This window comes from Athene noctua, chromosome 30 (genome assembly GCF_965140245.1).
Source record: "Athene noctua chromosome 30, bAthNoc1.hap1.1, whole genome shotgun sequence".
Classification (NCBI taxonomy): Eukaryota; Metazoa; Chordata; class Aves; order Strigiformes; family Strigidae; genus Athene; species Athene noctua.
The window spans coordinates 2,661,913-2,688,510 of NC_134066.1; the positions used below are offsets into that span (position 1 = coordinate 2,661,913).

The 26,598-nt window shown below is 73.2% G+C and overlaps 4 protein-coding genes across 8 annotated transcripts in view; all 4 read right to left on the reverse strand.

Annotated features, from left to right (window-relative positions):
• The window catches only part of KMT2D (lysine methyltransferase 2D), a 30,077-nt gene extending 19,359 nt beyond the window's left edge, over nt 1-10,718 (reverse strand). The window contains exons 1-25 of the mRNA XM_074929680.1: nt 10,613-10,718; nt 8,928-9,010; nt 8,709-8,835; nt 8,401-8,624; nt 8,147-8,253; nt 7,893-8,055; nt 7,634-7,799; nt 7,418-7,532; nt 7,209-7,330; nt 5,777-7,062; nt 5,363-5,497; nt 4,421-5,271; nt 4,085-4,198; nt 3,582-3,692; nt 3,370-3,474; nt 2,972-3,153; nt 2,713-2,877; nt 2,511-2,620; nt 2,375-2,422; nt 2,048-2,263; nt 1,824-1,967; nt 1,598-1,714; nt 1,365-1,489; nt 1,067-1,256; nt 349-423 (exon numbers count right to left, since the gene is read on the reverse strand). Coding sequence (XP_074785781.1) covers nt 349-423; nt 1,067-1,256; nt 1,365-1,489; nt 1,598-1,714; nt 1,824-1,967; nt 2,048-2,263; nt 2,375-2,422; nt 2,511-2,620; nt 2,713-2,877; nt 2,972-3,153; nt 3,370-3,474; nt 3,582-3,692; nt 4,085-4,198; nt 4,421-5,271; nt 5,363-5,497; nt 5,777-7,062; nt 7,209-7,330; nt 7,418-7,532; nt 7,634-7,799; nt 7,893-8,055; nt 8,147-8,253; nt 8,401-8,624; nt 8,709-8,835; nt 8,928-8,976 — 5,047 coding nt within the window. The 5' untranslated portion in view covers nt 8,977-9,010; nt 10,613-10,718. The remainder of the gene's footprint in view (nt 1-348; nt 424-1,066; nt 1,257-1,364; nt 1,490-1,597; nt 1,715-1,823; nt 1,968-2,047; nt 2,264-2,374; nt 2,423-2,510; nt 2,621-2,712; nt 2,878-2,971; nt 3,154-3,369; nt 3,475-3,581; nt 3,693-4,084; nt 4,199-4,420; nt 5,272-5,362; nt 5,498-5,776; nt 7,063-7,208; nt 7,331-7,417; nt 7,533-7,633; nt 7,800-7,892; nt 8,056-8,146; nt 8,254-8,400; nt 8,625-8,708; nt 8,836-8,927; nt 9,011-10,612) is intronic.
• Nucleotides 10,719-11,887: 1,169 nt separating this feature from the next.
• Nucleotides 11,888-13,968, reverse strand: RHEBL1 (RHEB like 1). Its single transcript, XM_074929733.1, has 8 exons — nt 13,835-13,968; nt 13,473-13,544; nt 13,174-13,241; nt 12,989-13,071; nt 12,838-12,894; nt 12,679-12,726; nt 12,494-12,578; nt 11,888-12,353 (listed from the first exon to the last, which is right to left on the reverse strand). The coding sequence occupies exons 1-8, from the start codon at nt 13,884-13,886 to the stop codon at nt 12,264-12,266; spliced, it is 555 nt and encodes a 184-aa protein (XP_074785834.1). The 5' UTR covers nt 13,887-13,968; the 3' UTR covers nt 11,888-12,263.
• Nucleotides 13,969-14,404: 436 nt separating this feature from the next.
• On the reverse strand, nt 14,405-18,739 carry DHH (desert hedgehog signaling molecule). The gene is made up of 3 exons (XM_074929721.1): nt 18,251-18,739; nt 16,403-16,664; nt 14,405-15,757 (listed from the first exon to the last, which is right to left on the reverse strand). Exons 1-3 carry the CDS (start codon nt 18,560-18,562, stop codon nt 15,090-15,092), a joined length of 1,242 nt encoding a protein of 413 aa, XP_074785822.1. The 5' UTR covers nt 18,563-18,739; the 3' UTR covers nt 14,405-15,089.
• A 2,237-nt stretch (nt 18,740-20,976) lies between these two features.
• On the reverse strand, nt 20,977-26,240 carry LMBR1L (limb development membrane protein 1 like). Of its 5 annotated transcripts, none has more exons than XM_074929715.1 (17): nt 26,026-26,240; nt 24,511-24,595; nt 24,218-24,254; nt 23,939-24,006; nt 23,740-23,843; nt 23,527-23,653; nt 23,351-23,419; nt 23,108-23,172; nt 22,878-22,953; nt 22,661-22,744; nt 22,357-22,433; nt 22,195-22,272; nt 22,007-22,080; nt 21,832-21,922; nt 21,530-21,596; nt 21,267-21,428; nt 20,977-21,153 (listed from the first exon to the last, which is right to left on the reverse strand). In XM_074929715.1, exons 1-17 carry the CDS (start codon nt 26,095-26,097, stop codon nt 21,095-21,097), a joined length of 1,395 nt encoding a protein of 464 aa, XP_074785816.1. In that variant the 5' UTR covers nt 26,098-26,240; the 3' UTR covers nt 20,977-21,094. The 5 variants fall into 5 exon arrangements, with proteins under 5 accessions (XP_074785816.1, XP_074785812.1, XP_074785817.1 ...); XM_074929711.1 differs by having other exon boundaries at nt 23,939-24,078; XM_074929716.1 differs by having other exon boundaries at nt 22,007-22,020; nt 22,661-22,738; nt 23,939-24,078; nt 24,218-24,252; nt 24,503-24,595.
• Between the last annotated feature and the right edge of the window lie 358 nt (nt 26,241-26,598).

Consider the following 26,598-nt stretch of genomic DNA (forward strand, 5'->3'; position numbering starts at 1 on the left):
AGGAATCAGGAGCTGCCTTCAGCGCTCCAGGAACCCCCACTCAGGGCTCGGGACCCCCCAAGCGCCCTCAGAGGAAGAGTCCTCCTCCAGTCCCCCAGACCGCCGCACCACTCGGGGGCGCGCTAGGCACCACTCTATGGTCACCAGCGCTGCACAGCCACCAGGGGAGACCATAGAGTTCCCCTCTCGCACTTCCCTCCCTGCCTAGAGCGTCCTCCTCCACCATAGAGCAGTTCCGTCTCTATGGTTGCAGACGCTCTAGGCTGCCTCTCGAAGGCCCCTGTGGAGGACTCGGCTGTCGGTCTGTCCCGCACAACCGGGGGGGCCCGGGGGGGCCCCACAGCTCACCCAGGTCCTCGGCCTTCGCGTCGTCCTTGCCGTCGTCGTCCGGAGCGGCGGCGCTGCCGTCAGTGCTGTCCTCCCCTGCGGGGCACCAGGCCTCAGCAGGGCTGGGGGACAAGCAACCCCCCACCCACCCGCAGGGTCCTCCACCAACCCCCAGCATCCTCCGACACCCCCCGGTGTGGCAGCAACCCCCCCAAGTGCCCTCAGTGTCCTCCAACAGCCCCCAGTGGTCACAGCAGCTCCCAACAACCCCCCAACACCACAGGGGACACCTAAGAACCTCCAACAGCCCCACGGGACTCCCAGCAGCCTGCAACAACCCCAGGGTCCTCCAACAACCCCCCAACACCACAGGGGACACCTAAGAACCTCCAACAGCCTCAAGGGACTCCCAGCAGCCTGCAACAACCCCAGGGTCCTCCAACAACTTCCAACAACCCCAGGGTCCTCCAACAACTTCCAACAACCCCAGGGGGCTCCAACAAGCCCAGGAGACTCCTAAGAACCTCCAACAACCCTGGAGTCCTCCAACAACCCTGGAGGACCCCAACAGCCCCCAACAGTCCTGGAGGACCCCAACAGCCCCCAACAACCTGCAACAACCCTGGGGTCCCCCAACAATCCTTGGTGTCCATGACAACCCCCCAACAACCCCCCACGACCCCTCTCGGGGACAGTGGCCAGGGTTTGGCCTCCCAGGCCAGATTCTGGTTACACTCACCTCGGGGGTGCATGGGGGTCTCTCTCCTCTCAGGGGGGGCACCCTGCAGCGCCCCGGCCAGGTTGGGGTCCCCCTTGGGCCGTGGGGCGCCCTGGCCCAGGGAGGGGCGGGCGGCCCCGTCCCCCACGCCGCCCGCTGCCAGCAGCGCCTTCCGGCTCAGGTCCATCAGCGCCTTCCCGAAAAACGCCTCCTGCCCGAGGGGGAGCGGCCATCAGTGCGTCCCCCCCGGTCTGTCCCCACCTCAGAGCCACCTCCATTGCCCCCCCAGGGCCACGTCCGTCCCCCCCGTCCATCCTACCTGCAGGTAAGGGGGGAACATGTCCTCCAACTTGCTTTTCTTCCTTCCCCGGCGCTTCTTCTTCTCGTCCCCCTCCACCGAGCCCGGATCCAGGCCGCCCTCGGGCGGGAGGTCGCCCGGAGCCCCTGCAACAGCCACCCCATTAACACAATCCCCCCCCCAAAACAGTCTGGGCGCACCCCGCTGTCCCTCTCCGTGCCCTGGGGATGGAAACGGGTGCCAGCAGGTCTTACCTTCCTCGGGGTGCCCCTCGGCGCTCAGCCCCTCGCGCCCCACTTCTGCCAGCACCGCCGAGACCTTCTTCAGGCGGGTGTGGGACTTGCGCTGCCTCACCATGAAGCCGCCGATGCCTGGGGGGTGCAGAGGAAATGTTGGGGCGGGGGGGGGGGGGGCGGGAAATCACAGCAGGGCCTGGAGAAGGGGGTTTGGCCCTAAGGGGCGGCCCCCGGTGACACTCACCGGGCCGGTAGGGCTTGCGCTTCCGCTTCTTGCACTCCTCGGGGTCCTCCAGCCCCTTCCCCGAGTCCACGTCAGCGCCGATGTCGCGGTCGGGGCTGGCCGGAGCCTCCAGCTTGATCTCACACTCCATGTGCTCGACACCCACTGCCGGGACCCCCCCCCGACATGTCAGTGGGGGTCCCCTGGCACCCCCCCACCGCACCCCCCCACCTCAGGGAACACACCTTCGGCTTTGAGCAGCTCGTCGGCGTCCAGGTCACCGTCCTTCTTGTCGTCGGGGCCCAGGGGGTCGCCCCCCTCCAGCCCCCCGTCCCCGTTCAGGGTGCCCAGGCGGCCCTTGCGCTGCCGCCGCTTGTGCAGGGGCGAGAGGGAGAGGTTGCGCAGCACCGCCATCCCCGTCTCCGTCAGCCACACGCCCTCGAAGCGGAAATACTGGGGCTCTGCGGGGACAGACAGACAGTCTTGGGGACAAAAGCCAGAGTTGGGGATAAAAACCAGCCCCGAGCGCGGCCCCGGGGAGCCCACGGCACCGATCACGGCTCCGCACGCACCTGGCTCCTTGGCCTTGACCGAGGCGATCTCTGGGGGCGGTGCGGGCACTGCAGAGGGAAAATCAGACACAGAGGTGAGTCCCCGCGTCCCCTAAACGTCCCCCCCAAACCTCCCCCAAACCCCCCAGGTGCTCACCAGCCGGCTTGACCACGTAGGGCTGGCAGGCGCTGCAGTCGAAGCCTTCATCCGCAGCTTGCTCCACCTCCTCCTCGGTAAAGAGGCTGTCGCACGCCGCGTGCAGCCACCTGCGAGCAGCGGGGACCCGTCACACCCTTCGCCGGGGGACCCAAACACAAAGATCCGGCCCCCCCCTCGCCCCTCAGCGCGCGGCGCTCACCGGTCGCAGTGCCGGCACTGGATGAGCAGGTCGTCCTCCACGTATTTCTCGCGGCAGAAGGGGCAGACGACGAGGCTGGCGCAGGGCGCGCAGTGGGTGTAGTTGTTCTGCCACTCGCAGTGGAAGCCGGGGGACGCCGCCCCGCACTGCACGCAGCACACGCACCTGGGGGGGGGGGGGGGGCAAAAAACACCCGCCGAAGGGTCAGCGCCAGCCGCGAAACCCCTCCCCAAGCTCCCCTCGTGTCCCCCCAAAGCACCATTTGCACTTCCAGCCGCCCTTGGGGACGGTTTGCAGGGGGGGGTCCAGGCAGTAGGTGTGGTAGCTGATGTCGCAGTCGTCGCAGAGCAGCAGGCGGGAGGGGTCGGAGGCTTTGCCACACACCTCGCAGACGATGCACTCCACACAGCGCCAGCCCTTCAGCAGCATCACTTTTGTGATCTGGGGGGGTGAGGGGGGGCACTACGTGAGCCTTGGGCACAGCCACGGGGGTCCCCGGGGTTGGTGGGGACACCCCAAGGTTTGGCACGGCCGTGCCGGAGCGTGGCACAACCACAGGGACACGACCCCGCGCGCACGCCCCGGCTCTAAGGGGGGGGCACAGCGCGGCGCTGCCCTCCCCAGCGCGGAGCCCGAGGTCCCAGTCCCTCTCCTCACCTTGCTGTTGACGCAGTAAGGGTGGTAGCACTGGGAGCACTGGGAGCAGGCCAGGAGGTGGCCCTCGGCCCCGCGCCCGAAGCTGCCGCACACCACACACATGTCCTGGGGGAGAGAGGCCGTGAGAGGAGCTGGGGGGTGTCGGGGGGGGGGACACAACACAGAATCTGTCCTGTCCCCTCCGTCTGTCCTTCCCGCAGCGTCCCGGTTACCTGCATGAGCACGAACTTGTCGGTGTTGGAGAAGAGGACGACCGTGTTCTGCATCGTGTCGTCGTCGTCCTCGTCCTCCTCCTTGCTGGGTGAGCTCTCCACGTCGGCGAGCTGGGGACAGAGCCGGGGGGCTCAGCGTTGGGGACCCCCACTCCCCGTGCGGTCTGGGGGGGCCACCAGCCCCAGTCTGGTGCCAAACTGGGGGACATGAGAACACGCAGGGGGAGCAGAACCCCTGCTGCCAGCCCCTCTGGGGGGGAAGAGGGGGGCACCTCCTGCACTTGTGGGGTGAGACCCCCAGACCCACGGCACAACCCCAAGCAGTCGCCTCCCCTCCCAGGACACCCACCCACCCCACCCCGAGGACTCCCGAGCCTTTCCGAGGGACCGAGATGGTGGGGAAGGGGCTGGGGGAAGCTGCTCAGCTCTCAGCCCTGCCATCTAACAGCTCAGGGACCCCCCCGAGCCCCCCCCCCCCGACTTCTGCCCCAGCCCAGCCTTACTGCTAGGGTGTCAACGGACGAGGTGGTCGACTTCAGGCGCGCACGGCCCCGGCCCCGGCCCCCGTGGGACCCACCTCGGGGGCGCCTTCGCCCAGGGAAGCTGCTGCTGCGACCCTAAGGCCAAGGGGAGAGGGCGGTTACAGCAATCGGGGGGGGCCCGGCCGGACCCCCACGGCGCATCCCGGCCGGTGCAGGGGCAGCGGAGGGGCACGGCCCCCATCCCACCCCCATCGCGCGCTCGGCCCTCGCCTACTCGCCGCAGGGGCAGCCCAGGGAGCTGGGGATGGGGGGGGTGGCAGGGCGAGGGTGGTGGGTTCCCCCCCACTTCCCCAATACCTGCTTGACGCGGGAGCGCCCCGGAGAGCTGCGCCGCCGGCTCTTATCCCCGTCGCCTTTGGCCACCGGCTCGAAGAGCAGCGAGTCGTCGGTCTCGGCACCCAGGGGCAGTGACCCGGCGTCTTCCTTCGGCAGGCTGGCGTCGGCCGAGGGGGGCCCCAGCTCGAGGGACAGCGAGCCCCCGCCCTCGGGGTCCGGGGAGCCCAGCAGCGGCTCCGAGCCGGGGAAGCTGCTGCTCGTGTCCCCCTGGCTCAGGTTGGAGATCTCGTTGAGGATGTCGGGCCGGGGACGCAGGGCGGGGGGCTCGGGGACCCCCTCGTCCCCACGCCCCAGCAGCTTCTCCCCGGCGGCGCACACCTCCATGGGGGTCTCGGGGCCCAGCTCCTCCGGCTCCAGGAGCAGGGGGGACCCCTTGGCTTCGGGGTCCCCCCCAGCTCGGCCTTCCTCCAGCACATCCTCCTCGCTCAGCGGCGGGGAGCTCCCACTGGTACCCTCCCGCTCCAGCCTCGGCGCCTCTTCCTCCTCCTCTTCCTCCTCCTCAGGCAGGCCCGGGAAAGGCCCGAGCTCTGGGGCTGGGCTGGTGTGGGGGCCATCTCCCGGGGGGCTGGCGGGTGACTCCCCCTCACCACCGGCCGTTTCCATCTCCTCATCCTCGGGGGGCTCGACGGGGGCCGGGGTGCAGGCAGGGGAGCCCAGGGGGGGCGGCGGGGAGCCGGGGGGCTCAGTGTCCATGGCAGCGCCGGGGCTGCTGGGGGGCTCAGGCAGGGCTGGGGAGGGCGGCTCGGGCGCCGCGTCCTCCCTGGGCTCAGGCGAGGGGTCTGGGGGCTGCGCGGGCGAGATGGCGCGGAGATCTGGGGGGTGGAGGGGAGGGGACGGTGATGCCACAGCCGCCAGCAGACACGCGCCCCCCCCCCCCCCCCCCAGTCCTGTCCCCAGACCCACCTGGGGGAGCCGGGGGTGGCGGTGCCGTCTCGGGGGGCAGCAAAGGCTCCGGTTCCAGCTCCATCTCCTCTTCGGGGGGCACCTCCGGGGCCAGGGCTGGTGCTTCCTCTGCCACAGCCACCTCGGGGAGGAGCCCTGCAGGATGGGGCCGCGGGTCAGGGGGGGTACAGGTGTCCCCTCCACCCCCTGCACCACCCTGCCTGGGGCTGAGGCAACGCGTGTTGCCTGGGCATGGCTCAGGGACCCCCCCCCAAGCCCCCCACGCACCCCCAAACGGGGCATCAAAGCATGAAACCAGGGACAACAGGTCGAGGGTCCCACCAGTTCTGGGAGAGGACCCACATGTGGGACCCCCACACCCACAGGAGACAACGGAAGGGGGAAAAGGGACAGAGCCAGAGATCCCCCACTTACCTGGTGGCTTGGGGTCCTCCTCGGGGGGCAGCTGGCTGGGGAGTGGCTCTTCGGGGGGCAACTCGTCGGGGGGAAGTTCTTCGGGGGGCAACTCGTCAGGGGGAAGTTCTTCGGGGGGCAACTCGTCAGGGGGAAGTTCTTCGGGGGGCAACTCGTCAGGGGGAAGTTCTTCGGGGGGCAACTCGTCAGGGGGAAGTTCTTCGGGGGGCAACTCGTCAGGGGGAAGTTCTTCGGGGGGCAACTCGTCAGGGGGAGACTTGTCTAGGAGCAGCTCTTCAGGGGGTGATTTGTCAAGGGGCAGCTCATCGGGGGGCAGTGCGTTGGGGGGCAACTTCTCGAGCGGTGGTTTATTGGGGGGCAGCTCGTCGAGGGGAGGTTCACTGGGGTGCAGCTCCTCGAGGGGGGGTTTGTCAAGCGGCAGCTCGTCCAGGGGGGGTCTCTCAAAGGGCAGCTCATCAGGGGGTGGCTCATTGGGGGGCAGCATAAGAGGAGGGGGCTCCTCGGGAAGGGGCTGCACGAGAGGAGGGGGCTCCTCAGGAAGGGGCTGCACGAGAGGAGGGGGCTCCTCGGGGGAATGCACGAGAGGAGGGGGCTCCTCGGGAAGGGGCTGCACGAGAGGAGGGGGCTCCTCGGGAAGGGGCTGCACGAGAGGAGGGGGCTCCTCGGGAAGGGGCTGCACGAGAGGAGGGGGCTCCTCGGGGGAATGCACGAGAGGAGGGGGCTCCTCGGGAAGGGGCTGCACGACAGGAGGGGGCTCCTCGGGAAGGGGCTGCACGAGAGGAGGGGGCTCCTCGGGGGAATGCACGAGAGGAGGGGGCTCCTCGGGAAGGGGCTGCACGAGAGGAGGGGGCTCCTCGGGAAGGGGCTGCACGAGAGGAGGGGGCTCCTCGGGAAGGGGCTGCACGAGAGGAGGGGGCTCCTCAGGAAGGGGATGCATGAGAGGAGGGGGCTCCTCAGGAAGGGGCTGCACGAGAGGAGGGGGCTCCTCAGGAAGGGGATGCACGAGAGGAGGGGGCTCCTCGGGAAGGGGATGCACGAGAGGAGGGGGCTCCTCGGGAAGGGGATGCACGAGAGGAGGGGGATTGTCAAGGGGCAGTTCATCAGGGGGCACCTCGCTGGGGGGCATCTCCACAGGGATGGGCTCGCCGGGAGGAGACCCGCCATCGCCTGGGGGTGTCACCCTGGGGTCCCCCCCCAGCTGCGCCTCCTCATCGCACCCTGCAGGCTCCGGCTCCGGCGGGGCGACGGGCACGTCCGGCAGCTCGCTGCGGTCGGGGGACGCCAGCCTGGATGGGGGGGGGGGGGCCCGAAATCAGGGCAGGGGGCTGTGAGGGGCGCGGGGGCTCAGGCCGCATCCTCCCACCTGCAAAGGGGGGGGGCACCCAGCCCGACACCACCCCCCCTCCAAGCAGTGCCCCCCATCCCCACTCACGTCCGGGCGGGGGGTTCCTCTGCGGCGCGGCGCCGCTGGCAGCTCTCGCACACCCAGGAGCTCCGGGAAGCGGCGTCGGGCCCTGCCGGGCCCCGGCCGCACGCCGAGCACACCCGGCAGTTCTGGAGAGGGGGGACACAGAGACACGTTGAGGTTTCGGGGGGCAGCCAAGCACCCCTATAACCCCCCCCGGCGAGAGCAGGACGCACTTTGCACTTCCAGGAGTCGGCGGGGAGGCCCTCGATGGCCGGCTCCATGCAGAAGGTGTGGTAGCCCTTGTCGCAAGCCTCGCAGACCAGCATCATGGAATCCTCACCGGGCTGCCTGCGGGGCGGCGGGGGCGAGCGGGGTGAGGCCTGCGGGTGTCCGTCCCCCCCCCCAACTCCCCTGCACCCCCTCGTCGTCCCCCCACCCCGCGGGCTCACCTGCAGGTTTGGCACACTTTACACTCGGGGCACTGCCAGCCCGAGCGCTTGCGGGGCGTCAGGGCGATGTCCAGGCAGCCCCCGTGGTAGTGCTGCCCGCAGCTGGTGCAGAAAACCAGGTCCCGCAGGTCGCCCGGCCCGTCGCACACCGAGCACCGGGCGTCCTCTGCGTGGGGGGAGAAAGATGGGGGGGCTGTCGGGGCGGCCCCTTCGCCGGGACCCCTCTTTTGAGGGGGGAGAGCGCCCAGCCCGCACGCACCCATCTGCAGGGCCTCGGCCGCGTGCTCGGGGCAGAGCAGCCGGAGGCTCTTCATGGACTGGAAGCAGCCGGCGGCGGCGGCGCAGGGCAAGTGGTAGAGGCGGGGGCAACCGGCCGCCCGGCACGGGATGGTGGCCCCCGTCCGCCGACAGTGTTCACATTTCTGAAAGAGGAGTTGCCCACCGGGGTCACAGATGTTGCCCAGGGCTGGGCTGAGCCCCCCACCTTTGCCCCCCCCTTCACCTTCCGCTTACCTGTGAGATCCCTGAGAAAACGGCTCTGGCCACGGCGACCGGCCCCGGCGGCTCCGGCCCCACGCCGGCGGACCAGGCCGCGCACCAGCGGTGGACCCAGCAGTGCCCTGCGGGGAGGGGGGGGGTCAGGGACAAGCAATGGGGGGACCCCAGGGCGGCGGGGGGGCACCCCAGGGTTGGCAGAGGGCACCCCCAGGTCGGCAGGGGTTGTGGGGAGGGGGGACACGGGCCCACCGTGCCGCAACCGCGCTCACCCGTCGGCTCGAAGAGCTGCGCCGCGGTGGCCCGCTCGGAGAAGCCGATCTGCGCCTGGTCGGTGGCCACCGGCTGCGGGGGGGGCTGGCCGGGACCCCCGGGGGGGTCGTGCCCCACCACTCGCTCAGCCCAGTCGGGCGCCGGCTCGAAGCGCTGCAGCTCCCGCTGCCCGTGCGGGCTCCAGTCCCCACAGTTGCAGAGAGCGCAGCGGCGTGCCGGCGTGCTGGGGGGGGACACGCGGCGCGGGGGGGTCAGGGATGCTCAGGACCCCCCCCACCCATCCGCAGAGCCCCCCCCGAGGCCTCACCTGCCAGCCTGGGGAGGTCCCTTCGTGTCCGCGCTCTCCGGCTCCGGCCCCGCGGAGGCTTCTTCGGGGGGTTTCAGGGGGTCCCCCTCGGCGCTGCCCATCTCCTCCGAGGCCACGGCCCCATCGGCTGCCGGGAGAGCGGCCGTGAGCCAGGCGGGGAGGGGGGGGGACACACACACCACCGGCCCCCCCCCCCGGCCCGTCCTGCCCCGCGCTCACCTGGCGCGGCCGCGTCCTTCTCCTCGCTGGGCGGCTTCTGTTCGTCCATCCTGCCTCCGGCGTCCCTCGGGGGAGGCCCGCGGCTGCGGGGGGGCCACATCCGTCAGCACCGGGCTAAAGGGACCCTTCCCCAGCCCCCCCGGGACTCCCCCTCCCTCACCACGCAAAGGACAGGGCAGCCCCCTCCAGCTGCTCTCCCCCCCCCGCCACCCGAGAAGCGAGTTTGGGGGGTCTCAGCCCGGAGGACGCGGCTCCCCCGACGTGTCCCCGGGGGTCCCCGAGACCCCGCGCCCCACAGCGGGAACGGTGTGTGCGTGCCCCCGCCCCCGAGGAGACAGCGCAGCGACCTCAATCGAACTCGGGGGGGATGTTGGGGCGACACCAGCACCCCGGGGGGTCAGCGGGGCCCCCCCGAGAAGCCACCCGGACCCTCCCAGCAGCACCAAGGGGGGAGCAAATCTGGGACCCCCCCCCCGGTGCCTCCCACCGAGGGGCTGGGTGGGATTTGGGGAACAATAAATTGGGGGGCCCGTGGTCCCCCCCACCGGCCCCCGGGCGCTGCCTCAGTTTCCCCAGCGCCAGCGTCAAGCCGGTGGCGGCTGGGGGGGGGGTCCCAGGGTGGGCACAGGGAGGGGGTTGGGGGGCGCCCCCAAAATTTTCGCAACCAAAGCCCGGGGGGGGGGGGGGGGCCGTGCCCCCTCTACCTCACCCCCTCCTGCCGGTACTTCACGAGCACCCCAAAACCCCGGGGGGTCCGGGGGGGACGACACACGACGACAGAAAGCAAAGGAGACCCCAAACCCAACCGCGTGGGGGAGAGGGCCCCCCCGCCACAGCTCCATGCACCGACAGCCCCCCCCCCCCCGCACCCCCGAGCACCGGGCCCCGGGGACGCGCAGGGGCAGCTCCCGGTACCCCAAAACCTCGGCTGCCCCCCGAGACGGCGCGGGGGGGGGGGTCGGAGGAGCCCCCCGGTCGGGCACGGTGGGGTCCTGGGCCCGGGGTGGGGGCGCCTCCTCCCCCCCCCAAGCAAATCTCCTCCGGTTCCCCGGTAGATCCCGGGGGGATTAGGAGCGCCCCGGGGCAGCTGCGCCCTCCCCGGAAGGGCCCCGGTGTGCACCGGGACGGCGGGGGGGGTCGACGGGGCGGAGGGGGGGGGGGGTGTCGGCGGAGGGGCCCGGCCGGCCCTGCCCGCGCCCCCGGGGGGGGGCTGAAGCACCGCGCGGGGCCGTGTGTACGTCCCCCCCTCCTCCCCGGTACCCCCGGGCCGCCCTCCCCGCCTCCTCCCCGGTACAACCGGGCCCTCCGGGAGGGCCGAGCCAGCCAGGCCCGGTGCCCCGGCCCGCCGCGGCCTACCCGGGCACCGGCACCGGGGCCCCGGAGCGCCGGGCCCGGCCGTACCTGCGCTCAAGCGGCGTCGGCCAGGGCCCCACCGGCTCCCCGGGCGGCGGGCATCGCCGGTACCGGTGCCGGTAGCGGACACAAAGGGAGCCGGGAGCCGCGCTCCGGGCCCGGCCGCCGGGGGAAGGCCTGGCCGGGAGGAGGAGGCGGCGGCGGCGGCGCGGCCCGGCGGAGGCGGCGCGGCCTGGGGCCGACGGCGGGGCCTCTCCCTTCCGGGGCCGCCCCGGGCCCGAACGCGCGGGAGCCCCGGCGGGGCCACCCCCCGCCCCCCGCCCGGCTCTTACCCCCGCGGCCGCCCTACGCCGACGGGCCTCGGGGCGCGGGGCGGACGGTGCTCCCCGGCGCGGCCATTTCCAGAGGAAAGTAGGTCCCGCCGCCCGCCCCCGCCCCGCCCCGCCCGCCCCGCCGGGGCCGCCGCGCTGCGCCCTGGGGGCCGCGGCCGGGGGGGCGCCGCGCCCGCACTACTTGGCGGCGGGGGCTCGGGCGGAGGGAGACGGTGCGCGGCGGGCGCTGCGGCGCGGGGGGTGTGACGGCGCGGGCCGCAGCGCACGCTGCCGGGAGGGATCCCTCCGCGACGCTTAACCCCGCCGGCGCCGGGGCGGGCGGCGCGCACGTGGGCACGGCGGGGCGGCACCGGGCAGCGCCGCTGGCTCCGCCCCCCCCCGCCCCCCCCCCCCGCCTGCCCGGGAACCGGAGCGGCCCTGGTGGGGCCGTGGAGAGGCCTCCGGTCCCGGTAGTCCCGCCGCACCACGTCCCGGTCACGCCGCCGCGCCCCGAGCGCACCGGAACGGGCGCCCCCCCCCCGCCGCGTGTGTGTTGCTGAGCCGCGGTTCCGCCCCACGCCGGGGGTAACGCCGAGTCCCCGTGGCCCTTCCCGGTACCGGGCGGTCGGGGCCGCGCACACGGGTGACACACACACACACACCCCCCGCGGACCCCCAGCCCCGGGGAGGGAGGGGGGAGCGGCTCCGGTTCCCCTCGGTCACACCCGGGGACCCCCACACAGGACCGGACAGCCCCGGGGGGGGGGGGGGGGGGGGGAACGACAAAGGACGGGTACGGGGTGGGCTAAAGGGCCCCCCCGGGAGCCGGGGTGGGGGTCTGGGGGTGGAGACCCCCCCACTCCAAGCTGCAGCACCCCGACCCCAGCCCCCGCCGCCATCTCCATCCCAACCCCGGCCGCGGGGGCGCAAAGCCGCCGTCCCCCCCGCACCCCAACACCCCCCCCGCCCCTCGCTAATTGGGTAATTAGCGGTAATTAGCCTGACTGGGTGGAGATAACCCACACGGAGAACCGCAGCCAGGCCGCGCACCCCAACACCGCAAAGCCCCCCCCCAGCTCTCTGAGGTGGGGGGGACACACGGGGCTGTGGAGCCCCCCAGGGCGCTCAGCCCCAGGGAGGGGGGGGCTCTGCCCCCCAGCGCATTCGGGATCGGGGGGGAAGCCCCAATGTTGGGGGGGATCCCCACATGCTGCCTCATGTCCCCAGCGCCCCCCAGGACAGCAGCAGCCCCCCCCCCGGCGCAGCCCAGGCTCTGAGGGGGGGGCGGGGGGGGGGTGCAGACAAAACAACGTTTAATTGTTCCAGCCCCGCTGTCCCACGGGCGGCGGGTGCCAGCGCGGCACAGCCCGACCGCGGCCCCGCGCCCGGAACAACCCCCGGGCCCCCCCAGCCGGGGGCAGGGGGGGGGGCACCAGCCCCAGCGTGTCCTTGTGTGGAGTTGGGGGGGGCACAGCAGCAGCTACGAGCAGGGGGGGGGCTCCCCCGAGCTGGGACGGGACCCCTGCCCTGCTCTGAGCCCCCCCCCCCGGCCTGTGCAAAGTGAGGGGTCCTGTGTAATAGTGGGACCACGTGGCCCCAGCCCCCCCCCCCCCCAAAAAGCCACCGCCGTGGTTGCGGGGGGGTCCCGCGGCAGCGCTGCCCCCGGGGGGGCTCACATCAGGCGGCAGCCAGTGGATCTCCCGTAGGAATTGTCCACCCGGTCGATCTCCTCGATGATCTTGGTGAAGATCCCCTGGGTCACCTGGGGACGAGGGGATGTTGGGGGGGGATTGTCCCCCCCCTCACGGGGTGTCCACCCTGGGGGACCCCGCGTCCAGCCCCCAGGGTGGGGTGAGGTTTGGGGGGGGGGGGGGGGGGGGCGTACATCACCCTGCCCCAGACCTGGCTCTCCTTGGCCGAAGACTCGAGGAAAATGGCCCCCCAGGACTCCGCCAGCTTCTTCCCTTCGTCCGTCCTCACCTCCCGGCTGGAGACACGCGGTGAGACGGGGGGGGGACACACAACAAGGGGGGGGGACACACACAACAAGGGGGGACACCCCCCACCCCCCCCAGAGCCCTCCTTACCTCTGCAGGGACAGATCCGCCTTGTTCCCCACCAGCACCACGGGCATTCTGTGGGCAAGGGGAGGGTGAGGGCCTGGGCGCCCCCCCCGCCTCATCCTGCAGCCCCCCAAAACCACCCCGGTCCCCGGTGCCCCCACCCGCCCCCCCCCCAGCACCTACCGCGTCTTCCCCCGGCTCTCGTACAGCTTGTTGTGAAGGGTCTTCACCACCTGGAAGCTGTGGGAAGGGGAGATGTGGGCACTGACCCCCCCACCCGGGGGGGGTGGGGGTGTCCCCCCCCTCAAAGTGACCCCGTGGGGGGGTCCCTCACCTCCGCAGGGACGTCACCGAGTACACCAGGACGTAGCCGTGGATGCCGATGACGAAGGAGTGGGGCAGGATGCTGTACTCGTCCTGGGGAGGGCAGGATGGGTGCCGGGGGGGGGGCTCGGGGGGGCTCTGGAGCCCCTTGCCCCCCCCCCCGGCCATGCCCAGGACCTGCCCCCCCAGCGTTACCTGCCCCGCCGTGTCCACCAGCTGGAGCTGGAACTCGTCCTTGCCCACCACCACCATCTTGTTGTAGGCTGTGGAGGTGGCACCGGGTCGGGGGGGGCACACACACCCCTGCGCCCCCCCCCCCCCGTCCAGCAAGGACCACCCCCCCCCCCCCGGGTGCCTCAGCCCCCAGCACAAGGTTTTGGGGCACAGCACCGAAGTGGGGGCACGTCTGTCCCCACCACCCCTGGCCCCATGGAAGCAGCTGCAAGAAGGGGGGCCCCGGGACACCCCCCCAAAAAAAAACCAACCAAACTTACTGCTCTCTACCGTGGGCTCGTAGCACTCCACGAACTTCCCCTCCACGAACTGGTGGGCCAGGGAGGTTTTGCCTGCGGGGGGGGGGGCGAAGCGCAGGGCTGGGGGCCGGGGTCCCAGCACGGCCCCCCCGGGGCAGGGGAAGGCGCGCGGCGGAGGGAAGGGAACGGCCGCGATGCCCCCCCCCCCCCCGGGGTGATGAAGGATCGGGGGGGGGGCGGGCGGTCCAGGTGATCCCCCCCCCCCTCCCGGTACCCCCCCTATGGCAGGGCCCCGTGGGGCGGCCCCCCCCCGACCCCGGAACCGCCTGGGGGGGGGCACCGAGCCCCTTCCCCCGCCGCGCCCCGCGCCCCCCCGCACTGACCCACGGCGCGGTACCCGAGGATCAGCACTTTGCGGTGGCGAAGCGGTGCCATGGCCCCCGCGGGGGGGGGCGCGGGGGGGCGGCGCGGGCGGGCGCGGCACACAGCGCCATAAACCGCCCGCCGCGGCGGGAGGGGGCGGCGCCGCCGCCGCCACTACACCGGCAGCGCCACGTGACCACAACACGGCCCGCCCTCCCCCAATCCTATTGGCCACGCCGCGGCCGCGGGGGCGGGGACAGGATTCGGCGCAGGCGCGCTGGGGGCCGCGGCTCCATTCATGAAAACGGAGGGAACGGCCGCAGCCACGTGGTGGCCGCGCACCTGAGCGGGATGGAGGGGGGGGGGGCGGCCGCTTTCTGCCCCCCCCATCTCCCTCCGGCGACCCCCGCACCCTCCTTCTGCCCCCCGAGATCCCCCCCTCGGCCTCCCACAACCCCCGGGCTCCCCCAGGCCCCCCCCGGGCCCCCCCAGGCCGGCTTTCCGTAGCCCCCGCTCCCAACCACGGCTCCGGTAGCGCCATAGAGTCTCTTTATTTACCCCAAACAATTAAATAGTAGTATTTCTTTTTTTTTTTTTTTTTAAACAGAAGTGGTTAAAAGCAGGCTGGCCCCCTTCCCCACAGGGCAGGCGGGCGCGGGGGACATTTATATTACCATTTATAAATAGAAAAATAAAACTCTCAAGCAGGGCGGGTTAGCGGTTAGCACGGTTAGAGCCAGGCCCGGGGTGCCCGTGCCCACGGCAGACACCCCGGCCGGCCGCCCTGCGTCACGGAGCTGCACGGGGACGGGGACACCGCGGGGACGGGGGGTCGGACCCTGCAGACGGAGGATCTGCTGCCGGGTGCTCGGTGTTGGGGTGATTCGGCTTCCCCCCCCGGGGCTGGATTTGGCCCCCGGGGTAGGGGCTGGTGGTGCAGGCAGCAACCCCGGCACGGCCACAGCGGTTAATAAAGCAATAAATACAGGGGGGGTGCGCGGGGGTCCAGGGTGCGGGGACCCAACCAGGCACCCAGCAGTGCCCCGGGGGGGGGGTCTGGAACGTGGGAGGGGGCTGAGCCTGGGTTCTTGGCCCACCCCATCCCACCACCCCGCACCCTTGGGCAGCGCTGAAGCGAGAGGCACCTCAACCTCCCCACGGGGCTGCGGGTGCCCCTGCGCCTCCACCTCCTGGGTTCGAGGGGGCGGCCCCCCCTCCTGCTTCCAGCGTGCGGCATGATTTGCAGTGCGGCGACTGGGGGGGGCCGGGGACCCCCTACGCCTGCAGGGCCTCGTGGCCCAGCACGCCCCCGGCCAGCCGGTAGAGCAGGCGGGAGTACCAGTGCATGCCGGCCTCCGGCGCCGTCCCGTTGCCCGCCTCGGCGCGGGCGGGCAGCAGCGAGAGGAGCCCATGGAAGAGGCGGAGGGGGGCGAAGGCGCGGTGGGCCCAGCGGTGGCTCTCCAGGACGGCGTAGCAGGATGCCAGCACCCCGTTGACGAGTAGGGTCCCGTGGGAGGTGAGGGGGGCGAAGACCCCCACGCCGTCCTCCCGCGAGACCCGCAGCACCCGCGCGGGGCGCAGCCCCTGCCCGCCGGCCCCGTGGGCCAGCACCGCGTCGCCCGGGCGCACGCGGCGAGCGAAGACGGGCAGGAAGGCGGCCGTGCCGTTGGCCACCCCGCGGGCCGCGAAGACGAGGTGGGACGGGGTGAGGAGCAGCCGGCGTGCCGGGCTGGCCGTCTCGATGGCCACGAAGGAGGCGCGTTGACCCAGGTCACGGTCGAGGAAGAGGAGCACCTCGGTGGGCACCAGGCGCCCGCCCGGCTCCGCGCCCAGCACCCAGTCGCCCTGGCGCAGGTCGGCCAGGCCCCGGCGCTCGCCGCTCCGCAGCGTCACGGTGGCGTGGCCGGGGAAGCAGCCGCCGGTGCGGACGGCCAGCGAGTTATCTGGGCGGATGGAGAAAGCCATGGGGTCCTCCGGCCCCGTTGGCCACCTCCACCGGCCACCACCCAGAGGGGAAACGGCCCCGGGCGGAGCCGCCCCCCCCCCGCCAGGTCCCCCAAACCGCCCCCGGAACAAAGCGGGTATTTTCCGCAGCCGCCCCGGTTCCTGCGCGCGGCTCCCGGGGAGGCCGGGCGCTGCAGGGCCCCTTTGTCCGCCCCGCACTGACGCCCTTTGTTCGGGGCTGGGGACGGTGACATTTACGGCCACTTTCACTTTCTGTCGATTGTCACTTCTGGGCCGGATGGGGGCTGCCGGCCGGAGCGGCTGCGGGGCCGGGGGGCCGGGGGCTGCGGCCGGTTGGATCGGTTTAACCACCCCAACTGTGCCCCGCACCGGGGGCTGAACCACGGGGGTGGCTCCGGCCGGGCAAAATTTGGAGGGGGAAGTGTGTTTTTTGCCAATCTGGTGGCCGGAAAGGCCCAGCGGGGGGGGAGCTGGGCAGTGGCCCAGCTGAACCCGCCCGGGCTGGCCACTGGCCGGAGCGGGGCTGCATCCCACACGGATCCGGGATGCCGCGGGGGGGCTGCGGGGCTGCTTATGGGGGCGACAGCCCCCCGCTCCGGCCACAGGCCCCCCCGGCGCGGTACCTGCTTTGACGGAGACGTGGATGTGCGCCTTGGACTCGTAGTAGACCCAGTCGAAGCCGGCCTCGACGGCCAGGCGGGCCAGCATGCCGTACTTGTGGCGGTCGCGGTCGGAGGTGGTGATGTCCAGCGCCCGGCCCTCGTAGTGCAGCGAGTCGGGGAGGTGGTGCCCGTCCTCGTCCCAGCCCTCCGTCACCCGCAGCTTCACCCCCGGCCACATGTTCATCACCGCGATGGCCAACGAGTTCACCCGCTCCTTGCAGCGCTGCGGGGAGGGGACACACACACACCAGCACCGGTGTCACCCCCAGTCCCGCCGCAGCGGCTGCTCCCCTCCCCGAGGGGGTCCCGCACGCAGACGGACAGACGGACACCGGGCCTGCACGGGGCTTGGAAGGACCCTGAGGGGGCTGGTGGGGGGTAGATAAGGTGTCTCGTCCCCCCGCCTCGGGTGCAGCGAGGTGCTCGGCGGTGCTGTGTCCCCCCCCGGCCTGGGCTTGGGTTGAACGTTAACGTGCCCCGGGGTCCCGCGGTGGAGCCGCTCCCCGGCGCGGGCAGCCGGGCGGAACGGGCAGGGGACCGGGACGGCCACCGGGACGGTGTCACCTTCCCCGCAGCCACGGCCGTGACTCATTAACCTGGCAGGGGGGGGCTGCGGGGCAGAGCTGGGGGCGCAGCTGACCCTGAACCAGAGCCGAGTGGCACCGGGGGGGCGGCTCAGCGCCGGCCGGGGGGAGTGGCACTGGGGGGGGGACCAGGGCTCCGGCGCCCAGAGCCGAGGACGGCAACAGGGGGGTCCCGTGCGGGTCCGGGGTCCCCCTCCCCATCAGCAGCGGCACCACCGGTCTGGGGTGCAGGGTCTGGAGCCCCCCCCCGGTATCGTGGGTTCCCCCCCGGGGCAGCCGATGAGGTGACAGTGTCCCTCCACGCCCCGGTGCCCCCCGCTTCCCCGTCCAACAAAGCCGCTCCCGGGAGCGCGGGGCCGCGGGGGCGGGAGTGCGGGGCGCGGGCCCGGGGCGGCCCGGCCGGGGGGGGCGGCAGCGGCGGGGGGGCAGGAATGCGCCCGGCCCGGCCCGGCCCGGCCCGGCGACAATAGGCGCCTTCCAGCCCGGCGCTGACCTCAGGCCCCGGGAATGCCGGCGCGGGCACAAAGGGCCCTTTCAGCCGCCCGCACCCCGGGCCGGCTCCGCGCCCGCGGCCCCGCCGGGCCCCGCCGCCCCGGCCCCGCCGCCCCCGCCGCCCCGGCCCGCGGGAGCCGCCGGCGCCGCCTGGACCACTCGCAGCATCCCCCGTCGCCATGGCGACCGCGGAGCCGCCCCTCGTCATGGCAACCGGGAGCATCCCGGCGGGGCGCGGCGCGGACCGAGCTCCAGCCGCCCCGGATCCCCCGGAGATGGGGACCGGGGCCGCCCCCTCCCCGCTGACCCGCCCCGCCGGCACCGCCCCGGGGCCGGAGCGCGGGGGGACCGGAGCCACCGGTACCCTGTAACCCCCGGGGCGGCGGCCGCCCCCGCCCCGTTAATCCCCGACGGCGGGTCCTTAATGCCCGGCGCGGAGCGACCGCCCCGTCGCGGGGATCCGGTGCTGCCGCTGCCGCCGTCAAGGACCGGGGGACGGCGACGGGGACCGGGGCGAAGCACAGTGTCCCCCGGGGACGGTTCCGTGAGCCCCGGGAGGGTCGGTGCCCCCCGGGGAGCGTAGGTTCCCCCCTGGGACGGTCCGTGCCCCCGGGGGAAGGTCGGTGCCGCCCGGGGAGGGTCGTTGCGCTCCCGCCCGCCCCCCCGCCGCCCTCCCCTCCCCGTCCCCGAGCCGCCGGGAGCGAGGCCGGGCCGGACCGGGCGCAGCCCCCACCTCGGTCATGAGCCGGTCCGCCCCCGTGTTCTCCTCGTCCTTGAAGATGATGTCGGGGTTGTAGTTGGGCACCAGGTCCCTGAAGCGCTCCGAGCCCCGCAGGACTTTCCCCTCCGCCTTCCCGCTCGCCCCCAGCGTCTGCTCGGGCACGTTGGGCACGAACTGCTTGTAGAGCAGCGGCGAGAGCTGCCGCCGCCCCAACCGCCGCCGCCCCACCGGGCCCCGGCCCGGGCCGCAGCCCAGCGCCGGCGCGGCCAGCAGGCAAGCGGCGAGGCCGAGCAGGCCGAGGGCGAGCGGGCTCCGCCGGGGCATCCCGGCCACCGGCCCCCGTTGCCTCCGCTCAGTCGCCGGGGGCACGGGCGGCCGGGGCGGGCATGGTCCCGGTGCGGCGGCCCCGGGGCTTTTAGAGGGTCGCGGTGCCAGGGGCGGGTCGGCGCCGTTTCCTTCTCACACCCACGGCCCCGTCGCCGCTGCGGGATCGGCGGCTGCCCCGGGACGACTGACACCCCCCCTCACACCCCCCCCAACAAACCCACCCCCCCGCCGGTGCCGCCACCCACTCGGGGCACCGGGACGGCGCCCCCCCCCCCCCCCCCCGCCGCCGGCTCCGCTCCCACGGGCCCGGGACCCCCCCGCCTGGCGCTGGACCCCGGCGCCGGGGACACCCCCGACACAGCCCGAGCCTCGGGGAAAGCCCTACCGCTGCGTACCGGCACCGGGCACCGGCACCCCGCGCCGGGCACTGCCCCGGGACTGGCAGTGGGCACCCGATTCCTGGCGCTGCGCCGGGACCGGCACCGGGACCTGACCCCGCGCCCCGAGCCCGCCCCCCCCGTCTGAACCCTGCGCTCCGGTACCGGCTCCGCTCCCCGCACCGCGCTCCGGTAGCGGGACCCTCCTTATCCCGGTCCTAACGCCGCGCGTCTGGTCCCGGGACCTGTCCCCTCTCCTGTCACCGCCTCTCGGGACCGGGGACCCCCCCTCTCCTGCCGCCGGCCCCGGTTCTGGCCCCTCTTCTCCCGCCGCAGCCGCCGGCCCCGGGGACACCCGTTATCCTGACGCTGCGCCGCCGGTCCCGGCACCTGCTCCGGCCCCTGGCACGGCCCCGCTCCCGGGACGCGCCTCCTGGCCACTACCCCGGTCCCGCCTGATCGGTCCGAGCCCCGGTACCGGTACGCGCTGCTGGCCCGGCCCCCGGTCCCGGCTGCCCCGGGTGCGGGTCAGCACCGTGCGCTGCCCGCAGCCGCCCCGGCCGGGCTCCGCCACCTGCGGCCGCTCGGCTCCGGCGCTGGGTGCCCCCCCCCGGGCCCCGCCTCGGACCCGGCCCCCGGGAGCGGCGGCAGCGGCGGCCACATCCCCCGGGGCCGCCCCCGCCGGGGCCCCGCCGCGCTGCCCTGCCCCGGACGGGGGGCCCCCCCCGCGCCCCGTCACCGGGACACCCCCGGGACCGGATTCTATCGAGGAATCGAGGCACCCCCGGGGCTGGGGCCGTGCCACCCCCCCGCAGCACCCCCAAAGCTCCCGGTGAAGCACCCAAAGGTGCCGAGAGCCCCGGCCAGGGCAGGAGGCAGCAGCGGGGCAGCGGAGGGTTGGGAGCGGATCGAGGGGGGGGCCCGGCCTCCCGCAGCCCCCCCGCAGCCCCCCCGCAGCCCCGGTGCCAGCCCGGGGTGACTGGGAGGGGAGCAGGTCGCAGGGAAATCGCGGGCACCGGTGGCCTCATTTCCTGCAATATAAACCAGGCTTCCTGCGCTTCCTGCTCGGCCCCGGGCGGGGGGGGGCGAGGGGGGGCCCGGGCCCCCCACCCCCGCCATGGGGGGGGGCAGCCTGGCTCGGCCCCAGCCGGGGCAGGATGGGTGGGGGGGGGGCCGGTTCCCGGGGCAGTTTCCGCTCCGGCCGCACGACCCCCCCCCCCCCTCCGAGGAGCGCAGGGGCTGGAGCCCCCCCCCTGCCCTTTGCTGGGGGCAGCTCAGACCCCCGACCCCCCCCTCACCCCCCCGGGGTCCCTCAGCCCCCGGCAGGGACCTGCCCTCACCTTCAGCCCTTCCTGGAAGAGGCTCATTAGCCCCCGCCAGGAAAAGGGTTAATTATGGCCCCCAGGGAGAGGGGAGGGAGATCAGGGACCCCCCCCCTGCCCCCCCCCTTCCTCTCAGGGGGAATAAAACCCCCCAGATTTGGGTATTTTTATATAAAAAGAGAGAATTTGTTTATTGCTCCGAACAAGTTTTGTGGTAACAGAGACCTGACAGACTCATCACACCGGGGGGGGGGGGGGGGGGGCTCATCCCTCCAGCCCTTCCCCTCCCTTGGGGACCCTGAAGACCTCAGGGTGGGGGACACCCAGTGCCCCCCCCCACCCCCGGGGTGAGGTGGGGACGGGTGTGGAGTGACCGGGCGGGGGGGGGTGAGGGGCCCCCACTGTAGTGTGGTGACAGTCCTCGGCGGGGGGGGGGCACATTTAAACCCCAACCGCACCCCCGGGAGCAGCACCGAGGGGGTGGGGGCCTGGCTGATCTTCCACGAGGTCTGTAAATAAGGGGGGGGGGCCGCAGCCAGCGCAGCCCCCGGGGGACCCCGCACCCCTTGCGGGGGGGGGCGTGATGGGGTCGTGGCTCAAGGCCAAGGCTCAGTAGCGCAACAGGCTGAGATAGAACCGGGGAGGGGGCGAGGGCAGGGCCCCCCCCCTCCAGGATCTTGCGTCTTCCTGGGAGGGGGGCTCTGACATCCCTGAAGCACCAGGCGCCATCGGGGCCAGCTCTGCGGCTGGTGGCCATCCCGGTGTGTGTGTGGGGGACACGACACCCCCCCCCCGCGGTGGGGGCCCCCCCGTGTCGCCGCCCCCCAGCCCTAGCAGGGTTTGCCGGGGGGCCGGGAGCGCGGCACCGGCAGCGGCAGCTTGTGCAGACCTGGGTAGAGGAAAAGTGTGAGAGCCTGGGGCGGGGGGGACACACAGACACAGACACGGGACTGGGGGGGGGGGGACACACCCCAGCACCCGTCCCCGTGCCCCCACCCTCACCGAGGGCGCGGAGGAGCTCGGCCTGCACGGCCCAGGACACCCTCTTCACCAGGCAGAGCGTGGTGAGGCCGGCGAAGCCCATGTTGTAGAGGAACACGATGTAGAAGTTCCCCAGCCAGTCGAAGCGGCCAAAATCCCCCAGGAGGTCGAAACGGGTGATCCCTGCGCGGGGGGGGGGCGGGGGGAAAGCTGGTCAGGGTACCCCACTCTTGGGGACACCCCGCTCTTGGGGACCCCCCAGTCCCCCCCGCTGTGGGGCTCACCCAGTGTCCTGGAGAAGACGGGCAGGGCCGAGCTGAGCACCAGCAAGGAGACGCAGTTCCCGATGATCTGGGGGAGGTGGAAGGAGCGTTTGTCGGGGGGGGGGGGCAGCGCTTCTGACACCCCCCCCCCGCCCCAAGCTGGGGAAGGGGCTCCCCAGTGCTGGGACCCTGCCCACGCCCGGCACTGGGAGGTGGGGGGACGCCTGGTGCCACCGCACGGGGACACACACAACCACACACTGCGGGGACAGGGGGGTCCTGCACCACGGGACCCCCCCCCAGCCCCAACTTGGTGCTCCCACCTTGGTGAGGGGGGTGTCCTGCCGCTCGGGGAGCAGGCGGGTGAAGAGGGGGGAGCTGTAGAAGCCCACGACGGACGAGAGCATCAGGTAGCTGCGAGGGGCGTTAAGGAGGAGAACGGGGTGGGGCGGCCCCGGGGGCCAGCGCTGGGGACACGGGGGCCCCCCCAAAGGATACAAAATGAGGACGACCTGCAGGGCAGCTCCGAAGGAGCCGAAGATGGAGAAGGAGACTTGGCCCAGGGACGCGTCCTGCCGGGAGGGGGTGCGTTGAGGGGAGCTGGGGGGAGCGCTGTGTCCCCCCCCCCCAGCGTGGGACACGGCTCCTTGCTGGTCCCCTCTGTGCCCCCCCCCGCCGCCGGGTACCTGGATGCCCCGCGGCATGGCGGCATCGTCCAGCAGCAGCTCCAGGACGTGGAAGCAGACGATGAGCACGGAGATGCCCTGGGGGGAGCAGGGAGGGGGTGAGGGCGGGGGGGGGGACACGGGGACGAGCCCCAGCGCCCCGGGGAGCGCGGGGACACTCACCGTCAGCGCCAGGAGGCCCAGCATGGCCAGGGGGTAGCCCAGGTTCCTCTGCCAGGGCGACGCTCGGTACCGCAGCTCTGCGCGGGGGGGGGGACATGGCCGGGTAAAAGCGGAGCAGGAGCCCCCACCCTCGGGCAGGAGATTGAGGGGGGCCCTGAGGTGCTGGGACAGGGGGTTACACCCCCCAGCCTCCCTCCACGGGGCACAGGGGACCAGCGCTCCCAGTGCTGAGCTGGAGAGAGCCCAGACGTCCTGGGCTTGCCCCCCGCCCCCCCCCCTACACCCCCCCCCCGGGGCTCCTCACCCAGCTTCCGCCTCTTGCTCCGGATGGCGAAGAACTGCTCCCGCAGCAGCTCCACGTTCAAGTTCAGCCAGCAGGAAGCTTTGCCTGCCAGGGAGGAGACGCCGAGGGGCTCACGGGGGCTGAGGGCTCCCATGGGGTGGGGCAGAGGGGCCCCCGGTCTGCTCTGAGCCCCCCCCCACCTCCCCACTCCCGGGCAGTGGCTGTGCCGGGCACCCACCGGAGGAAATCCTGCGGGACACGGCGGCTTCCTCCAGCCTCGTGCAGCTCAGCTGCTCGTCCAGGTCCTCCAGGAGCTGCGGTGGGCGAGGAGCCCGTGAGCAGGCGGCCGGGGGGGTGCGAACGGCACCCCGTGCCCGGGAGGGGGGCCCAGGCAGCCCCGGGGGACAGCAAACCCCCGAAGTGGGGCAGCGGGACGCGGCGGGGAGGGGGGGACACGCGACACCTTACCCGGGGTTTCACCAGCAGCTTCCCCGTGACGGTGAACATGGTGGAGAGGCCGAAGGGGGTGCACACTGCGGCGGGAGGGAGGCTGAGCAAGGGGGGGGGCCGCCAGCATCACACCCCTCCCCGCACCCCCACAAAGGTCCTGGATAGGGGCTGGGGGGGTTTAGCCCCGCACCGAGACCCCTCGAGACCCCGGCACTGTTTGCGGGGAGCAGCCCCACAAGTGGGAGTGCCCCCCCTGCTTACGCAGCAGAAGCAGGACGCCGAAGAGCGAGATGCAGGAGTAGAGGTAGGGCAGGTAGAACTCCCAGAGGTCTGCGGAGACGGCAGGGTCAGGCCAGCAGCACCTTCTCCTGTCCCCCCCCGCAGCTCAGCACCAGGGCCTGATCCTGCCCCGGTGCACCCCGGCAGCACCCACCCACCGTAGAGCGACTGGCGGCTGGCGGCGTCGTTGCTGACGATGGCGGAGGCCACCCAGACCATGCCCAGCACCAGCAGCGTCAGCAGCAGCAGCACCACCGACGTCTCGTACACCCTGGCCATGATGCCCTGCGGGAGCGGGGTTAGCGGGGAGCCAGCGAAAAGGGGGGGACAGAGGGGACACACCCCACACCCCCCCCCAGATGGCCACCAACCTTCTTGGATCCCGCAAAACCCTCCGACTCGGTGAAGAAGTAGGCGAAGGGCATGAGGAAGACCAGGGACAGATTGGAGAAGAGGAAGATTAAATTCCAGAGGCCTGGAAGGGGAGGACGGCGTGGGGTCAGCTGCCAGCGAGGGAGGGCGGCAACCTTGACCCCTTGGGGCACCCCGGGGGCCACCCCGCGCACCCACCGTGGACCAGGGACCCGTTGAGCCACTGGATGTAGTAGTTGTGGGGGAAGGAGAGCAGCACCTCGTTGCTGATGATGGAGAAGGGCAGCAGGAGGACGGCGCCCAGCGCCACGGCCAGGGTGAAGGTGCAGAGCCCCAGCCTGCAGGGGGGTGTTGGGGGGGATGAGCCGCGGTGCTGGCGCTGGGTCGGGGTCCCCGTGGGTGTCACAACCCCCGCAGGCTGGGGGGGGGGGACCCGACGCTGCAGCCAGGCAGGGAGAGGGACGGGCAGGAACTTACGCAATCCTGTTGACAGCAGCGTCCTCGTCATCGTGCTCTGAGCGGGGAGGAGGGGGGGGGCAAATCCAAATCAACGGGGCTGGGGGAGGCAGAGCTGCCCCGAGCATCGCTCCCTGCCCGCTCCCCGCTCCAAATGCTGCCGAAACGCTCCGGGGGGGTTCGGGCTCTGCTCCCCTCCCATGGCAGCCGGGGACGGTGCCCCTGAGCCACCCCCGCTGCGACAGAGGGACCAAGCTCGGGGGGGTGGGGGGGGGGCTGAACGCGGCCGCCAGCAGCAGCTCCCACCCTCGTACCTGCCGCAAAGTCCGTGTGTTTCTTGAAGTGGGTTATGACGAAGTGGCAGAGGATGTAGAGGCTGGCGAAGAGGAGGGCGCAGATCTGCAGGCAGAGGGGCGCGGGCAGCGCGGGCAGGACCCGGGGGGCAGCGCTCCCACCCCCGGGGCGATGCCACCGGCCCCGGGGCCCATCAGCTCCACCCTATTTATTTTTCCACTCCTGGCCCTGGTTACACCCCACACACCTACCCCTGTGCACAGGGGCTCACCCATGGGTGCTCAGGGGCTGACACAGCCCCCAGGACAGGGGGCCCCAGAGCAGAAGCCCCCCCGGAGGCTGTGGGTCAGAGCTGTCCCACCCCGTGGGCCCCCCCCCGGGCACCTCCCGGCCCCGCAGCCCTCGTCCCGCTGGCACCGGCACCCGGCAGCGCCGCGGGAACAGCCTTGAGCCGGGCGCCAAGGCCGGGATTTGCGTGCCCCCCCCGCCGGCACGCCGGGGCCCGGAGCAGGCGACGCTCGAGGAACACGACGACCTTTCATCCCGCCGGGTACGCGGCAGGATGGGGAAAGGTCGCCCGAACCCGCCACCTTGGCACAGGCCGAGCGGATCCTCCCTCCTGCCCCGGCCCGGGGGGGCTCGGCTGGTCGGGGGTCCCCAGGATGTGCCGGGGGGGTCGCAGGGAGCCCCAGGAGCCGGCCCAGCGGGTCCTCCCGGTCCTGTTTCTGCCCAGGGAAGGGTCTCGGGCCACCAGCCCCCTCCTGCCACGGGCTGGACCCCCGCGCCCAGCCGCAGACCCCCGACACCTCCCGCACCCCCCCGGCACCTCCCGCACCCCCCGAGCTCAGGCCGGGCGAGCTCCACACCGGCCGTGCTGGGCCAGGAGCTCCTGGGCGAGACGCAGCTCCCCGGGACGGGACGGGGGGGGGTGTCTGGGGAGCTGCGACCCCCCCGAATGGGGCTGTGGCAAGGTCACGGCCCGCTTGGCCACCCCGCACGCAGCATCCCGGAGGGCCCTCGGGAGACGTGGGACCCAGGACACGCGGTTTGTCCCCATCCCCGAGCCCGTGGCAGCGGGTGACCCGGCCGGTGGAGCGGGACCAGAGGAGCAGACCCAGCTGCCCCCCCGTCCGCAGTGCCCAGGGTTGGGGGGGCTCTGCAGGGCCCCTTCCCGCTGACACTGAGCACCCCTGGGGGGCTCCTGGGGGCCGGGGCAGAGCCGGGAGCTGGGCACGGGTCCAGCCCGGCTGCGGCACCGCCGCACCCCAGCCCCGGGTCCCCCCCCGCTCCCCGTCGGGAGGGACCGGCCCCGGCAGAGGGGTGGGGGCCGGGGCTGAGCCCCGGGACCCCGCTATCTGCGGGGCGCACACCCGCCCGCCCGCCGCGGCTCTGGCCCCGATAAGAACCGGGCGTGTGGGGGCACGGTGGGGGCGGGCGGGCCTTTCAGAGCTACCCCCGGGGGGCTCCCAGCGCCTCCCCCCGCCCTCACCGGGCCCCTTTCCGCCGCCCCTCACCGCCACCCCCCCGGTACTCACGATGCATTCGCGGACCCACTCGTGGAAGAGCCGCTCCCGCAGGGCCAGCGCGTCCTGCTCCGCGGGGGCCATGCTGCGGCCAGCATGGCCGGGCCGGGGGGCTACCGCGGGCCGGGGGGTTACCGCGGGCCGGTTGTACCGGGGGAAACGCCGCGCCGAGCCGAGCCGAGCCGAGCCGGGTCGAGCCTAAACGCCGGCCGAGCCCGCGGTGGCCCCGCCCCTCGTGTCCGCGCCGCCACGGTCTGAAAGGGCCCCTCCGAGCCCCGCCCCCTCCCGCCCATTGGTCCCGCGTGTTGAATGAGGCGCCGCTCATTGGTAGAAAGCGGCGCGGGGCGGCGCTGATAGGCTGAAGGCTCCGCCGAGCTCCCGCCCCCCCGCTCCCACGGCGGAGGCAGCGACCGGGGCGCCGGGACGCGGCTAATCCCGGGAACGGGGTTAATCCCGGGGGGGGCGGGTTAATCCCCGGCAGAGCCGCGGGGGACAGACGCCCCCCCCCTCCCCTCCAAAGCCAGTTTGACCCCGGAGGGACGCGGCAGAGCCGCAGCACCCAGGCACAGCCCCCCCCATGGCACC

Excerpts from the sequence above, each read along its gene's own strand:
- LMBR1L (XM_074929712.1), bottom strand. The coding sequence starts at position 26,097 with ATGGCCCCCGCGGAGCAGGACGCGCTGGCCCTGCGGGAGCGGCTCTTC. Across the intron at positions 22,273-22,356 it reads TGGGCCTCCTGGCGCTGACG|GGCATCTCCGTGCTCATCGT; the intron begins GTGAGTGTCCCC and ends TGCTCCCCCCAG. Across the intron at positions 22,021-22,194 it reads CCATGCCGCGGGGCATCCAG|GTCGTCCTCATTTTGTATCC; the intron begins GTACCCGGCGGC and ends GCTGCCCTGCAG.
- RHEBL1 (XM_074929733.1), bottom strand. The coding sequence starts at position 13,886 with ATGGCACCGCTTCGCCACCGCAAAGTGCTGATCCTCGGGTACCGCGCC. Across the intron at positions 12,895-12,988 it reads TCGGTGACGTCCCTGCGGAG|CTTCCAGGTGGTGAAGACCC; the intron begins GTGAGGGACCCC and ends CCCTTCCCACAG. Across the intron at positions 12,354-12,493 it reads CTTCGGCCAAGGAGAGCCAG|GTGACCCAGGGGATCTTCAC; the intron begins GTCTGGGGCAGG and ends CCTCGTCCCCAG.
- DHH (XM_074929721.1), bottom strand. The coding sequence starts at position 18,562 with ATGCCCCGGCGGAGCCCGCTCGCCCTCGGCCTGCTCGGCCTCGCCGCT. Across the intron at positions 16,665-18,250 it reads CGGACCGGCTCATGACCGAG|CGCTGCAAGGAGCGGGTGAA; the intron begins GTGGGGGCTGCG and ends CCCTCCCCGCAG. Across the intron at positions 15,758-16,402 it reads CCACGTCTCCGTCAAAGCAG|ATAACTCGCTGGCCGTCCGC; the intron begins GTACCGCGCCGG and ends CCATCCGCCCAG.